The following is a 15121-nucleotide window of genomic DNA, read 5'->3' on the forward strand; positions in this document are numbered from 1 at the left end:
AGATGCTCATCTTCTCCTCACCAGTGAAGCCCAGGATATCAATAGCATTCTGTGTTCAAAAGAGTTTTCCATAAAAAGTGTAATCACTCTACAAAATCCATTTTAAAATGCAATTTTGATGGTCTTGTTAACATGCAAATATCATTAATAGTTTAACAATGAAGATCACTCACATCAGTAGCTTCCAGTTCAACTTTGTCATCAATGCTGGCCACAGTTATCTGACCCTGGCTGATCATGGGGAAGTCGTAGGGGTTGGTTGTGATCAATGACATTTCTGATGATCAGAAAAAGGTGAAAGTTTCAATAGAATGTTTTTTCATGGAACCCCTAACTACATTTAACATTGTGCAACGACTCAGTCTTCTTACCAATCAGCTCAGGTTTGTGGTTTGTCATAATCTGGTAGAAGATGTGGTAGCCTCTCTCATCAGGAAGCTGGAATGTCACTCTTGACTTCTCCAGCAGATCTACAAATGTTGTTCATAAGTCACAACCTGGCCAATTCTCAGTTCCAGTAATTTGTATTTTCTATGAGGATTGATACTTACATGTCTCAATATCAGCACTAGCCAGTTTGCCAGTTGTGCCAAAGTGGATTCTGATGAATTTACCCTGTTGGGAACAGAGGAATTGTTAAAATCTCTCCACATGTACGCTGTGTAACAAAAATTTTTCTCAAGTAGAAATCACTCCGTACTTACAAAACGAGAAGAGTTGTCATTCCTCACAGTTTTGGCATTACCATAGGCCTCCAGCAGGGGATTGGCTGCAATAATCTGATCCTCCAGTGACCCCTATAATCCAAGTTTTGAAATGATATCGGACACGGATTTTTTTTTTTCTGTAAGCGTACACTATACTTCTACTGCTACTCTATCTTGTCATCATAACATACCTGTATCTTGCCTGATGACTCCTTCTTCTTGTCTCCCCCAACTGAGATTGTGGCAAAGTACTGGATGACACGCTTGGTGTTCACAGTCTTTCCAGCACCAGATTCTCCACTGGGTATAAACACAGACTTATAAGAATTTGATCAAGTTATTTGAATACTTTAAACAAAGTCAACAGATGTAAACTTACGTGATCAAGACAGACTGGTTCTCTCTGTCTGTTAAAATAGAAAACAAAGAAATTAACCATGTATTTCTGCAACAGAAACCTCATACTAACAAATTCTACAATGTTAAGGACATACCTGTAAGCATGTTCTGATAAGCGTTGTCAGAGACGGAGAAGATGTGGGGTGGAGCCTCCATACGCTTCTTGCCTCTATAGGCACTTACAACTTCAGAATCATACACTGGGAGCCACTTGTAGGGGTTCACAGTGGCACAGAACAACCCAGAGTAGGTCTGAAAGTGATCATAGAGATATAACAGTTAACTCAATGTGTCCTACAAGTATAGTCAAATTCAATATTTCTCTTTGCTTATTATAGAGATATTCTTACATAGATCATCCATGCTGCATAACGCTCTTTGAGATTATACAGGACAGAGGCTTCATTGAGATGGGTCATCATGGCCATGTCCTCAATTTTGTCGAACTTGGGAGGATTCATTGGAGTGACGTCATCTTCTTTAACTGTCCTCTCCTGCAACAGGACATTGGTCACAATGAGAACTGATCAGATTTAACTTCCAGTTGAGTCTGATTTTATGATACAAACCTCCTGAGTGTCCAGGACTTTGACAGTGACTTTGCCACCATCTTTCTTGATGATTGTTGCTTTCAAGTACAGCTCTTTGGGATCGACCACATAGCAGGCCGTCTTGGCATCAAACGGTTTGTTCTGAGCCTCAATTCTCTCCTTCTCTGGCTTACGGAGGTAAATGGCAGCTTTGCCATAAATGGCCATCTCTGCGTCCGTACTCATGGTGGCAGTTTATGTCTGTGTAACAATTCAAACAATAGCAATCTTAGACTGATGTTTTATCTTTATATGATTGACCAGTGGCTGAGTGTATGGTGTTTCCCTGAATTGTTAAATTTTCCACAACTAATAATTTATTTCCATCACTACACATGGCCCTCAGCTTGGTAAGACTTTTCAGAACTGTTAACACTAGCCATTGTTTAAGTTTTGGATGAACAACACCTGAGGCCCCTGATAAACCTGCTAAAACATGCTTACGCATATGTTTAAAAAGTAGTTAATAGTAAAAGTTGTACATACCTTACCCTTTCCCTTTGTGAAAAGAATGGTAGATTGCAGAGTCCTGTTTAAAACATTGTGTTTTAGTCAGAGGAGGAAATGACCAAAAATAAATTTTTAAAATATAACTTGAGCTCACATATTATTTTAAAGTTACAAGGAAGAAACAAATGTAAATTGTGTTTCAGGGAAAAAGCACTGAATAATAATATATATACAGTATATATATACAATTTTACACGACGATTATAGTTTGTAAACTAATTTATAAAACAAGGATTACATGTAAATGGTACAATGATTATATAGATAATCTCACCACAGAAAGGAGCTTCACCAGTCTTCACCACACACTCTCAAGCTCCTCTTGGATTCCTTATATTCGGTCTGGTTTGCTTACAGAGCAAAGGTTAAAGTAGGATAACATGCCAAATATGGTTAGAATGACAGATGAGTCTTGAAGCATTTGAAATATTTTGCTGGCACTAAATTTGGGAGAATCTGTACCTACAGTGGCCTTTGAGTTCTTTTGAAACACTCAAATATATATATACAGTTCATATAGACAGTAGATGGATTAATGGTTGCATAAAGCAACCCACATCTTAAGACATAAACACTAGTAAGATTCATTCCATGAGTGTGTTGTATTGCCCAATAACATCCTCTTAGTTCACTAGTGATATTTTGAAACTTAATGGAATTCACTGTGAAGGTTCAAAACATTAAGTCAGCAATTTATTTTTTTTGCACTATTTGGTATTGTAATGAAACCTCGAAAAGCCTTCAAGCTTTTAAATGTCTAAGTAGGATGTTATTGCTTTGTTTTGTTTCATGTTTTTCAGTTTATATTTTAAGTTTATATTAGGAATGCAAATTTGTTTTTACTCCATCCAAACTTAGAACAGTTTTTATCTCTGGAAAAATTGTAACTTTCTTCTGAAAATTCAGAATAATATTTATGTATTTCAATTCAATTATAATGGGTATCTTTATTGTGAACATGTAAATGTACCCTGATATGACTTATTGTGCAATCTATAAATCACTAAAAAATCTAAAATTGAATTAAATGTGATTATTTTAAAAATAATTTTACTTAAAAATAATTTTTATTTTACCACAAGTTGCTGTAATTTTAGAAAAAATTAATATTTGTTATTGTCTCCTAAACTAATTTAACATGATTTTGCAACAATTCAATATGCTCCAAGGTCTGTGAGGAGACTCGGTCTACAGTATAGGGTAGGTTTGATTTAGTGATCAGAGTTAGCCATGTGTCAGCTAACGTTGGGTGCAATGAGGAACACATGCTATATCTCTTTGAGCTCTATTTGTTAAGGGCCCTCTGTCATGCTTCATCACGTAATTTGAGTAGTTTTAACGGCTACTGCATGGAGGTGAAAGAAGTGGGCATGAGATCAAGGAGGGGGAGGGTTTGAGGCTTGTGCTGGATTCGTTGACTGTATGTTGATTAAACAAAGAGACTGTTTTCAGCAAAACTGAAGACTGCTTTTATCATTAGATGTACTGTGATTTTAATGGGAAAATGTTGCCATGACACTGCATTTACTTACTTGGATGTGAAAAAAGTATTTTATTGGTGTATTGAAATGTAGTTTTACTGAACTGATTGAAAGATGTTTATGATGTAAATATGATATCGATGTAGCTAATTATCCCAATGCAAATGCATGAATTTTCAGTATATAATGTTTACACAAATGTAAAATATACTGAGGCTATGTCAGGTGAGAGAAGAACAAACAATTGAGTGAATTAGTTAGGTCGCATTTGTACCACAAGTGTGAGATGCAAAGAAAATACATCATTCCTCTTTGTGCGAGGATCTCCTTGAATAGGAAGGATGTCCACTATATGTTTTTGCACCTGACAAAACCACATTTATGCCAACTATGCTGCATTGTGAAAATTAACACATCATCTCAATTGTGTTAATTTACTCAGTGTGAGTTTACTACTACAAGCTGCAAAACAGACAAAGGAAGGCTACCGTTTGTATGGCTTACATTCTGACATGTTTTCCTATTCATTTTCCCCCCCAAACATGATGATTAATTTGGCTTAATTCAAGCAAGAAGTTAACGTTTGAAACCCAGTTCTACCCAATTTATGACTGTTTTTAAATTGGGTTCCTCAGTGAATTTAGCAATTTTTTTAAATCCCCTAGTGATGTCCCACAAGGAGGAAAAATAAAAAAGATGGGTATCACCCATTTGAACAACGGTCTGGGTTGAGCGCAAACCCATTTAAATCAATTGCTATTGTAGTAAAAATGTTTTGAAGTTCTTTCTTTAAATGTTCCCTTTAAGTCTTGCCTAACATTTGCTGTGCTGCATCTATCTCATTACGCCTGTTCAATGTAATGAGATACGTGTCAGAATACTAAGAATGTAGGCGGACGCTCGGGGTCAGAGCTCAGGTGGTATGGTGGGGTGGGGTAGGAGTGTTAAGGCACAAGGCGTTTGTTGAAGTTTTTGCAAAAAGCCAGTCAGCAGACTGGTTACCAAAGAGAAATAGCATAGTATGGAAACGCTTTGACCGCTCTGGTATGACCTATTTGAGTCTAAAAAAAATTAGGATAAAAGGGATCGTAGCCGACCAAGGGCAGAAAGGGAAGGTGCAAACAGATGGAGCATCTTGTTTGTTCTGTCTTCTTGAGCCACAGAATGTACCTCTCACACACAGTCGCTTCACTCAGTCGCAGAAAAACGAAACCAAAACCGTACTCCCTGCCCTTAGTTTTTAAAATAATAGATGCCCTGGCTGCAGAGAGCTGCAGTATACTACAACAGTAGCCGGTGAGTGCTTATTTTAACTAATACATGACCAGAACCGCACCGTTTAGTTGCAGTCAGCCTAAAACGTGTTTTTGTGGGGTAACAGTGAAAAAACTCAGCAGACTGCGATCACTGTTATCTTAAATGACCTCGGCGATAGTACATTTCAGAACAGGGTCGTGGATCTCAGGAAGCCGAGGAGGGGACAAAACACTTTCTGCCCTTATGGAGTTTCGCTACCACGAAACATTTAAATTGAAGACGTGAGAACTGTAATGACAAGCGCGCGAGCGATCTAAGTAAAAAGGAAGTATTCACAACTGCTGCGCAAACCCATGTCCGAAATAAACTTTAAACGAACATCTGTTTGTGTTGTTTTGTTGTCGGTTTCTTATTTGTAATCAACTAAATACGCCTAAATTAAACTTGACAGAATCCGTCAGCATTTTAGTTTAAAATTTTTTTTATCCAACAGCCAACGGACACATACAATCATGGCTGATGGCATATGTAATGAAAGCAAACGTGCATTGACTCGTTCAAGCAAAATATACTGGACTATAAACGAAGATCCTTGAGAACTTAGCAACTCTGAATCAAGAAAAGAGGAGCACAGCTTCTAGCACCTGCATATGAAATGGGCTAGTCTACTCTCCTGCATCCATTTTGCAAACTGCGGCATGGTGATGGTGATGTTTGCAGTCATCAGAGTGATGGTCCTCTGAATTGTGAGAGTGTGAAATGTTCATCTTTAGGTTGTTTTCCTTTTAGTTGAAATAGGTGTTACTTATTTTTGATGCATATTCAGATAAAGCTGTGTGTGAATTTATATACAGTATGTCTGCTTGTGTTCATGTTTTTCTGTTTGTGTACCAGCTGATGGAGTCTAACCATGGATGAGGAGGTTGACCCTGGTGATGAAAATGTGAACTCTGTCTTGGCTCAGGAATCGTCAGAACTGCTCCACATCCTTAGCAGTCAGTCACCCACAGTCATAATGAAGTTGTGCCAAACGATGCCCAGTGATGCCGGGTGGAACATTGGTCACCTGGCCCCCACCAGCTCTTCAGCAGCAGTAACAGAACTCATCAAAGCCATGTTAGAGTACTACAGGGTGGCCAACACTACAGATTGCCGCAACTTTCTTCAAAGCATGTGTATCTTGTGTGAGAATATCCCCATGCGCTTGGAGTCGAGGCTCATGTCAGTGGCTGGATATGCAAACAGTGAGTATGAGATGAAGCTATAAATGTTGAATAGTGATGTTAGTCCTTGACTAGAAGGTTTATACAGAGTGTGCGCCATTCGCTATGTGAGAGCATCAGTCAGTGATAAGGTGGCCTACATGCAGGCTGAAAAAGACTGTAAAACATTACATAAAATATAACATATAATTTTAACAAGTCATTACAGTTAGTGTTTAGTTTCATACACAGACATCATGTATGAGTCTCATACACGTATCTCAAGGTTTAGGCGAAAAAAATAGCTCAGTATGTTAAGAACAGTCTGCAGAAGGCAGGAATGATATGAAATAAGATGTAAACATTTATGTCTTATAAAGGGTAATTTAAACAGAATCGCACAAGGCAGAAACTGGCTGTATTTCTCTCAGTGGGTTCAAATGGAAGTTGTAGTTTTCCCTCTTTTAATTGCATAAGGAAAGTACCTTCTATTGCAGCACTTGTCAGGGTTTGGCCAGAAGTGTAACCACACAGTAAACAGTGCAGCAGCACAGTGCTGCAGTTATAATTAGGACACGGTACTGTGTAGTTACACTGACTTTATTCCACTATGAACAAAATAAGAGCCCAATAAAGCCAAAATAGGCAATATAGCTTTATTCTGGGCTTACAGCCTCTTATTTTCAGTCAGTTATTACACAATGTTTGCCATCAAGCCATAGATACTCTGTATTTTGTTCTGTTCACTGTATGAAGTGGAATAATAAATAATAAGTGGTACTTACTTACTATTACTATTTACTCATACTGTCTTTGTGGTGGCTTGGCTAACTTTATGACTTTGTGTTTGACTGATAAGCTGATGTCATACAGTCTCTAGCCACAGAACCATTGTCCCTGAGAAACACAAGATAACATTTATTGATGTATGCCTATCTGCCTTCCTTGCCTACCTTGTGTGTGTGTGTGTGTGTGTGTGTGTGTGTGTGTGTGTGTGTGTGTGTGTGTGTGTGTGTGTGTGTGTGTGTGTGTGTGTGTGTGTGTGTGTTTGCGGTTGTCCGTGTGTAAAGTGGATTATAAATTTCGGGTTTGTGCCTGGCTGCACTGACATGCATAAATATATTTTCCATTGATTTTATGTTTTATTTACTTGCATGCTTGCTATATATCCAGTGATTAGATAGGCAACACTTCTTCAGTTCACTAAACTTTAGGCTACTTACAGTAATCTTCCACCACACACACATTTATTGTTGACTTCGTGTTTCTGTTGAGTATTTGCATATTGAGCACACACAAAGCTGCTCTCAAAATAAAATGTGGCTTACAAGGAAAATTGCACTAATTAAATATGCTGTAATTACAAATTTAACAATACATTCGTTCCTCATCATCTGCAATGCTAAAGTCTGAGTTAGAAATTCCTGATCATCATTTATCCACTCTTTTTCATGGCATATATTCTTTTTTTATTCAAAAAAATCATCCTCATATATACAACTGTAACTATTGTGCAGTCAATCAACAGTCAAGCTTCCTTTGAGAATAATCAGTACCAAAAATTAGGGTTTTTTTTTTTTTTAGGTGAAAGGTATTTCTTCACTTTAAATTTTTTCATTATCTTTATTTGGTTGACTGTAAAACATCCCACAACAGATTTGGCCTTACTGTCAAGCTGAAGTGGAAAAGTGAAAGTAAAAGTTAGCTATGGGTAGAAGCAGCAGTTTGTCCACCAACAATCAGCAAATATTCAGTAAATGACTTGTTTCGATTCGATCTGTTTGGAGAACCCCAACATTTCCTTTGATTCTTTTTTTTAAATCTCTAGATAATTTAGAAAGTGAGGGCCTAAGAATAGTAGTTACAAAATTGGTAAAACTCTTGCAGTGCAATTGATAGGATGGGTCTTTTGGGCTTTTTTTTTAGTATTGCTAAGTATTTTTCTGTATGGTATATCTTGTATGTGTTTTTCTGCACTGTAGATGTTTGTGACAATTCCAGTCCCACTGTAATGAACGAGGAGTCGTCATCGACGCATTTGGAGAAGCAGCTCATCAAACGTCCACGGATTGGTAGAACATACACACAACACTTCAACCTTGTTCCGTTGCAGCTACAACCACATGCACAAGCTAACTTGGCAATTAGCCACTGAAAAGTCCATGGATTTACATAGGGAATCGGAGGTGGTGCAGCAGAATCAGCCTTGCTGCCAATTTGACCTAGTGGCAATTGCAGTGCTGTAATAAAAAAAAAAAATCCCCTATACCCTAAAAAGCATTTTTCTCAAAGACATGTCTGTATAACTGCTAACTGAGCACAGTGAACAGAACACTAGGTAACTTATACTCTTTATTTTGTAAAATTTTAAACTTTAAACATTTGTTAAATTTTCTTAGAGCTTTTTTGTATTTGACATCTCAATGTACAGTCTTTATGGTAAGTAAGCGGACTCACAGACAGAGAGATAAAATTGCATGTGTCATGAGCTGCCATCTAATGTTTTTGTAAGCAACTCTCATTGAAATGACTCAATGAGATAAATTCAATCTTGAAACTTTGTACCTAGTACTCACAATACATTCATGTTAAAGTCTCATTTAGGTATATCATTACACATGCACATTTCATATCCTGTAACATGAACCCTGATGCTTGGAAATAAAGCACTTACTCTTCTTTGACAGAGAAGAAATAGCTGACTGCCTTCATAGGTGTCGGTTGCTACCGACATCAAGAGGTCACCATAAAACTGCAGACTGAGTTTGCACAGACAGTTAAACCGAAAGAGAAAGCATGAGATGTTTTCATTCCACAGTAATGTGTTTATTAGGGGAGTAAACCAGGCATGTTAACTATGTTTCTTTTACTGAGTATTACGTTACCAGGGTTAACCCAGTTGTCATGTTTATATGTGTGAATCAAAACCAGCTTGCTTGAGATTAACTAAAAACCAGCTCCCTGTACATTAACTTTAAATGCCAAGCACCTGATTTAGTTTTTTGTTGGGTGGCTGGATTGTGTTTTTTCACGTAGCCTGCAAGTGTTTTGGATTTTATGAATCATTATATTTGTCAGATGCACACGCGCAGACATTTCCAAAGTAAATAATACTGTTTCCTGTACTGTGTCTTTTCTAAATTTTGTATCTTATATGTTGAGTGGGCTAAAGCAACTTCACCTACATCATTGTGCGTGAACTAGAATTTTTCTGTTGAAACTACAATTAAATTATAAAAAAGGGATAATCTGCCGCTGTGGTGCAGTCTACTAAAAATAGGGCTGCTTTTTATTTGTTCAACTTTGCCTCATTAACAAATATTGTGTTTTATAATGTACTGTACTTACAGACCACTGGGAGCAGTACATCGCTGCAGTAATGAGTTTACTGCTGAGGAGGTTTGAGAGACTGAGCAAGGGCCTGGTAAAGGAGGCCCAGCTGGAGAATGTGTGGGTTAGCCCAAGAACAGCAAACAGAGGCAGGGACAGACCTGATCAAACCCCTGGGCCAACAGACAAAGGGGGCAGAACACCAGGTCGGCATGACTTCCTTTTCTTCTTCTTGTACACAAAGAATCTGCTAAATTTCCTTAATCTAATTTTCAATTAATTAGGGGAGATTTAAAAATATACCCCAATGAACCGAACCATGTAGGGGAAAAAAACAACAGCATAAAAGAGTGTAAAGGGTCAAAAGTAGAAAAAAAAACATATTCTATGATGTGACATGGCCATACAGACATGAAACCAGTGTTTCTCCTACCATTGCCCCTGCCCCCGTTAAGAAACCAAAGAAAAAAAATTCAAATTAATAATAAAACACAATATTTTATTTACTTTATTTACCTAATTTATGTTAACTTGTGTCATTTCAGCTCAGTGTTATAGTCTCTACTGCGTTCTGCTGTCATTTATTGTCTGTCACATTTCTCTCCTCTGTTTTCTGTTTCACCCTCAGAGTGTATATAAAAAGGCTTCACCATGTGTATGTCTTAGCCCCTCCCCACACACACAGAGTGGGGCGGAGCAGAGGAAAGACAGGTTGACAACTTGTTGACAAGTGCAATAAAAGCTTTCCAACAAGTGTTATAAATCACTCTTAAACAAAAGATGGACAAATGTCCACCCTGAATGTCTGAAAGTCAGGGAATCTAGTCCTGCCCCCCCCCCCCCAAAAAAAAAAACGCAGTCAACCTCGGGGAAACACTGAACTTTCCCAATCATGCATATTTAAAGTCTGTTGTGCACTAACTAAATACATTGCCCTCACCACACTCAGAGCCTGATGGGGATTTTGGGTCTTTGGAGTCTAGAGTGACATTGGAGACCTTCCTCCAAGGGTGTGCAGGAAAGGTGACGGTTGTCGTTGGCCAGGCCGGATCAGGAAAAACTCTGCTGATGTCTTGTTTAGGAAATCAGTGGGCACATGGTCTTGTAAGTTAATGTACTTTATCATCATTCAGTAGTTATGTTAAGTAAATATTTGCATTTTTTTGAATATTCTATGCTAACTTATACTTTTCTATGTAACAAAAGTATAACTTTGAGACACAAAATTTGTCACTCAGAAACTATTTTTAACACACTATTTTGAGCGACTGAACCATGGACCAGCACAAACAAATATTGTGTATGGCAGCAAACAGTTTCACTTAAAGGGGAACCCAACCATTTTGTCACATCAAAGTCAGTTTATACAAAGCATTCAGAAACTATTCAGACCCTTTCACTTTTTTCACATTTTGTTATGTTGAAGCCTTATGCTAAAATCGTTTAATGGTTTATCAATAATAACAAAGTGAAAAACAGAATTTTAGAAATTTTTGCAAATTTATTAAAACGGAAAAACTGAAATATTACAGTGACATAAGTATGCAGACACTTTGCTATGACACTTGAAATTTAGCTCAGGTGCCTCCCATTTCTCTTCATCATCTTTGAGATGTTTCTACAGTCCGCCTGTGGTATATTCAATTGATTGGACATGATTTGGAAAGGCACAAACCTGTCTAAATAAAGTCTCACAGCTGACGATGCATATCAGAGCAAAAACCAAACCATGAGGTTGAAGGAACTGCCTGCAGAGCTCAGAGACAGGATTGTGTCCAGACACAGATCTGGGGAAGGCTACAAGGCTTGTGTCCAGACACAGATCTGGGGAAGGCTACAAAAAAACATTCCTAAAAGCACAATGGCCTCCATAATTCTTAAATGGAAGAAGTATGGAACAACCAGAACTCTTCCTAGACTGAGCAACACCTACCCAGGGCCCTTGCTCAGGCCTTGGGCTCAGTAGGCGGTTTTCAGTTGCAGACCTAGACTCCGCAGCTCCGGAGGCAGATATATCTGCAGAAAGTGACACGAGGAGAGAAGAGAGAGACAATAAAGTACACAACTACGGGTGAGAGAAGAAACCAAGTTTGTAACAAGCATTCATGGGATGTGAATGCGTATGGAAGGATAGGGAGCGGAGGAGAGGGGAAGTAGGCGCATCATGGAAAGTCCCCTGGCAGTCTAGGCTGAAGTAGCATAACTAGGGGATGGTTCAAGACCAGCCTGAGCCAGCCCTAACTATAAGCCTTATCAAAAAGGAAGGTTTTAAGTCCACTTTTAAACGTGGAAAGGGTGTCTGCCTCCTGGACCCAAACTGGAAGATGGTTCCACAGTAGAGGAGCCTGTTAATCAGAGGGCTTCCCTTCCATTCTACTTTTGGAGACCCTAGGAACAACAAATAAGCCTGCATTTTGGGAGCGCAGTGTTCTAGCGGGATAATGGGGTATTATTACCTCTTTAAGATATGATGGTGCTTGATCAATAAGGGCTTTCTAGGTGAGGAGGAGGATTTTAAATTTTAATCTGGATTTTAAGGATACAAGGAGCCAATGAAGTGATGCTAACACAGGAGAAATATGATCTTTTTTCCTGGTTCCTGTCAGTACTCGCACTGCAGCATTCTGGATCAGCTGGAGAGTATTTAAAGACTCGCTGGGGCACCCTGATAATAAGGAGTTACAATAATCCAGCCTAGAAGTAATCAAAGCAGTGACTAGTTTTTCTTTATTTTTTTGAGACAGGCTGTGCCGGATTTTTGCAGTGTTTCGTGGGTGAAAAAAGGCAGTCCTTGAAGTTTGTTTTATGTGGGAGTTAAAGGACATATCCGGATCAGGCCAGGGCAATTCCATCCAAATTAACTATATCTAATGTGTTGCTGAGGTGTTGGGGCCCAAGTACAGTAATTTTAGTTTTGTCTAATAGGAGAAAGTTGCTGGTCATCCAGGCCTTTATGTCCCTAAGGCGTGCTTGAAGCTTAGCTAACTGATTTGTTTCATCAGGCTTCATTGAGCCAAGTACAATAGGGTATCATCTGCATTAAAATTGAAGTTTATGGAGTGTTTCCTAGTAATATTGCCAAAAGGAAGCATATATAAAGTGAATAGAATTGGTCCAAGCACAGAACCTTGTGGAAATGACTAATTTTTGCGTACATGGAGGATTTATCATCAGTGTGTAAAAACTGAAATCGATCAGATGAATAGGACTTAAACCAGCTTAGAGCCGTTCCTTTAATGCCAATTAAATGTTCAAGTCTCTGTACTAGGATGTGATGGTCAATAGTGTCAAATACAGCATTAAGATATAACAAGACAAGTACAGAGACAAGTCCTTTGTCCAAAACCATTAGGAGGTCACTCAATGATCTTAGAGAGAAAGGGAAGGTTAGATGTAGGTTTATAGCTGACTAATACAACTGGATAAAGATTAGGCTTTATAATTAGAGGTTTAATTACAGCTACTTTAAAGGATTGTGGTACATAGCCTGTTAATAAAGACAGATTGATTATATCTAGTAAAGAAGTGCTAACTAAGGGTAAAACATCCTTAACTAGCCTAGTTGGGATGGGGTCTAAGAAAGAGGTGGATCGTTTGGATGCAGAAATTGTTGAAGTAAGTTGGTGAAGGCCGATGGAAGAAAAACAGACTAAATATATATCAGGTTTTACAGCTGCTTCTAAGGTTCCATTATTTGAAGATTAATCAATGCCGGTTGAGGGTAGGAGGTGGTCAATTTTTTCTCTAATAGTTAGAATTTTTTTTCTGCATGTTATTCTCTCCCTTAATCCCTGCTTTCCCTCTTATTTTATCCCCCTTACTCTCTCTTATCATCCAGGGCCCTATCCCTTCATCTTACCTATTTGTCCTGCTAGAGTTTCGTCAGCTCAATCTACTGTCTGGCCCACTCTCACTGTCTGAGCTGTTATTCCAGTACTACCTCCCTCCAAAGGGGGGTGAAGACAAAAAGGTATGCCGTTAGCAATATTAAAACGGTACCTTCATAAATCAGGGATTTTCTGGTGTTAAATGTGAAAGTAGCTTTTTTTTAATATTAGTTTTTGGCATTTTGCCTTTATTTGACAGTCAGTGTAGAGAGACAGGAAAAAGGGGAATGACATGCAACAAAGTTCACCTGCCTGGGAGTCAACCACGGTTTTGTGGTATACACTTTAACTATTAGTCCACCGGGGCGCCATGTGACAGCAGCATTTTAAAACAGCCCATTACATTTAGAATAACACATGTACTGAAATCTCTAAGGTGGATTGGCACATCATAAGGGACCGTATTCATAAAGCTGTGCGGTGGCAAGAGTTGGTCCTAATGGTAAAAGTTCTCTAAAAATTTCCACTTGAAATCATAATGAAATAAAAATTCTCTGAAGGAAAGAACTGTTGATTTTCTTAAGAAGAGGAGAAAATAAAAAGTTAAAGGAGGAGATTATTAGTTATTCAGAGTGAAAAACAGGAGTTACTTAGTGGACTGCTACAGACAAGGGCATACATTTCAGAAATGGTGGGAACCCAATGAAGTCTGCTGTTTTCAATCAGAATTAAAAAACAATTTTTATTCCCTGTATTTATTTACATTTATGTCAATCTTGCAAATAATACATGGTGATGAAATTGGTTAAACAGCTCTAACAAACAAATCACAAGCCAATAGTACTTTTCAATTAGATGAACTAATACATTGTTTTTGTTGTTCTTACATTTTACTTATATCCTATGTCTGAGCAGAGAGCCATTGTGGATTACCTCCTTTCCAATCCAGCGCAAAGTTGTTGGGTGCTGGATGGCTATGATGAGTCTTACAGCAGATTCACCAGACAAGAGGAGCAGAGAGAACTGTTGGACCCAGAAAACCCTCTCCCTGTTGCAGACCTAATTTCAGGGCTATTAAATCGTCAGCTTCTTCCAGGATGCACTGTGCTGGTCACCTGTCGTGTACGCAATGTCATGGATTTGGAGTGCATTTCAGATAAAATAGGGCAGCTGCTGGGATGGGACTGCCATGAGATTAAGGAATATGTGGAAAACTTCTTTGGAGTAAAAGGTAAAAAGTTGCATACTTTTATGTTTATAAAGCGATATCTGTTATTCTGTTTATTTCATACAGAGACAGATAAATGCATCTGGTTACTAATAATAATGAAAACTGTTTAGCTTGGGAAAACACTTCTACAATGTGTTATGTGGCTTTCTTAAATCAGAGAAAATAATCCCTGTTGATGAAGTCATGGAGACCACAAATTATGGTGTTGAAAATATTTGAGACTTAAAGTCAGGACATGTTGGCCTCAGCTGCATTGATTTTGACCATTTTTTTTAATCTCTCTTGTAATTCATCTAACTTTAATTTGCAATACTGAGTTAAATAAATACTCAAGGGGCTTGGAGATAACATTAGTAATGCCACATGTAATCAAATTAAAAATATAATTTGGTCCTTTGCTTATGTAACTATCGTTAACATCACTTTTTTTTGTTTTAACTCATAATATATAGTCCCTGAGCCTCAGAATTTCGGCTGTTCGACATCTAACTGAACAGGAGGGGTTTTAAAAGAATGTATATGCTAATTATGACAAAATTTCACACAGTTGTCTAATAGGATGAAGAATGAAGTAATAACATTTTATA

General features: G+C 38.1%; 2 protein-coding genes across 8 annotated transcripts in view; one reads left to right on the forward strand and one right to left on the reverse strand.

Annotated features, from left to right (window-relative positions):
• The window catches only part of LOC120792840 (myosin-2), a 2705-nt gene extending 823 nt beyond the window's left edge, over positions 1-1882 (reverse strand). Inside the window, exons 1-10 of the mRNA XM_040132208.1 lie at positions 1676-1882; positions 1457-1600; positions 1202-1358; positions 1087-1114; positions 899-1007; positions 705-797; positions 552-615; positions 372-470; positions 174-277; positions 7-49 (exon numbers count right to left, since the gene is read on the reverse strand). Of these exons, the coding sequence (XP_039988142.1) occupies positions 7-49; positions 174-277; positions 372-470; positions 552-615; positions 705-797; positions 899-1007; positions 1087-1114; positions 1202-1358; positions 1457-1600; positions 1676-1882 (1048 nt within the window). The remainder of the gene's footprint in view (positions 1-6; positions 50-173; positions 278-371; positions 471-551; positions 616-704; positions 798-898; positions 1008-1086; positions 1115-1201; positions 1359-1456; positions 1601-1675) is intronic.
• Positions 1883-4889: 3007 nt separating this feature from the next.
• nlrc5 (NLR family, CARD domain containing 5) overlaps positions 4890-15121 on the forward strand; it is a 38669-nt gene continuing 28437 nt past the window's right edge. For 5 of the 7 annotated variants that reach the window (XR_005707968.1, XM_040133281.1, XM_040133283.1 and 2 more), the window contains exons 1-7: positions 4890-4983; positions 5839-6188; positions 8129-8218; positions 9497-9682; positions 10426-10580; positions 13315-13446; positions 14219-14534. Coding sequence is in view for 6 of the 7 variants with exons in the window: in XM_040133281.1 (XP_039989215.1) it covers positions 5855-6188; positions 8129-8218; positions 9497-9682; positions 10426-10580; positions 13315-13446; positions 14219-14534 (1213 nt within the window). In the remaining variant the exon portion in view is untranslated. The remainder of the gene's footprint in view (positions 4984-5838; positions 6189-8128; positions 8219-9496; positions 9683-10425; positions 10581-13314; positions 13447-14218; positions 14535-15121) is intronic. The other 2 variants (XM_040133284.1, XM_040133285.1) reach the window with 2 other exon arrangements.

The sequence above is a fragment of the Xiphias gladius genome, chromosome 8, assembly GCF_016859285.1.
Source record: "Xiphias gladius isolate SHS-SW01 ecotype Sanya breed wild chromosome 8, ASM1685928v1, whole genome shotgun sequence".
Classification (NCBI taxonomy): domain Eukaryota; kingdom Metazoa; phylum Chordata; class Actinopteri; order Istiophoriformes; family Xiphiidae; genus Xiphias; species Xiphias gladius.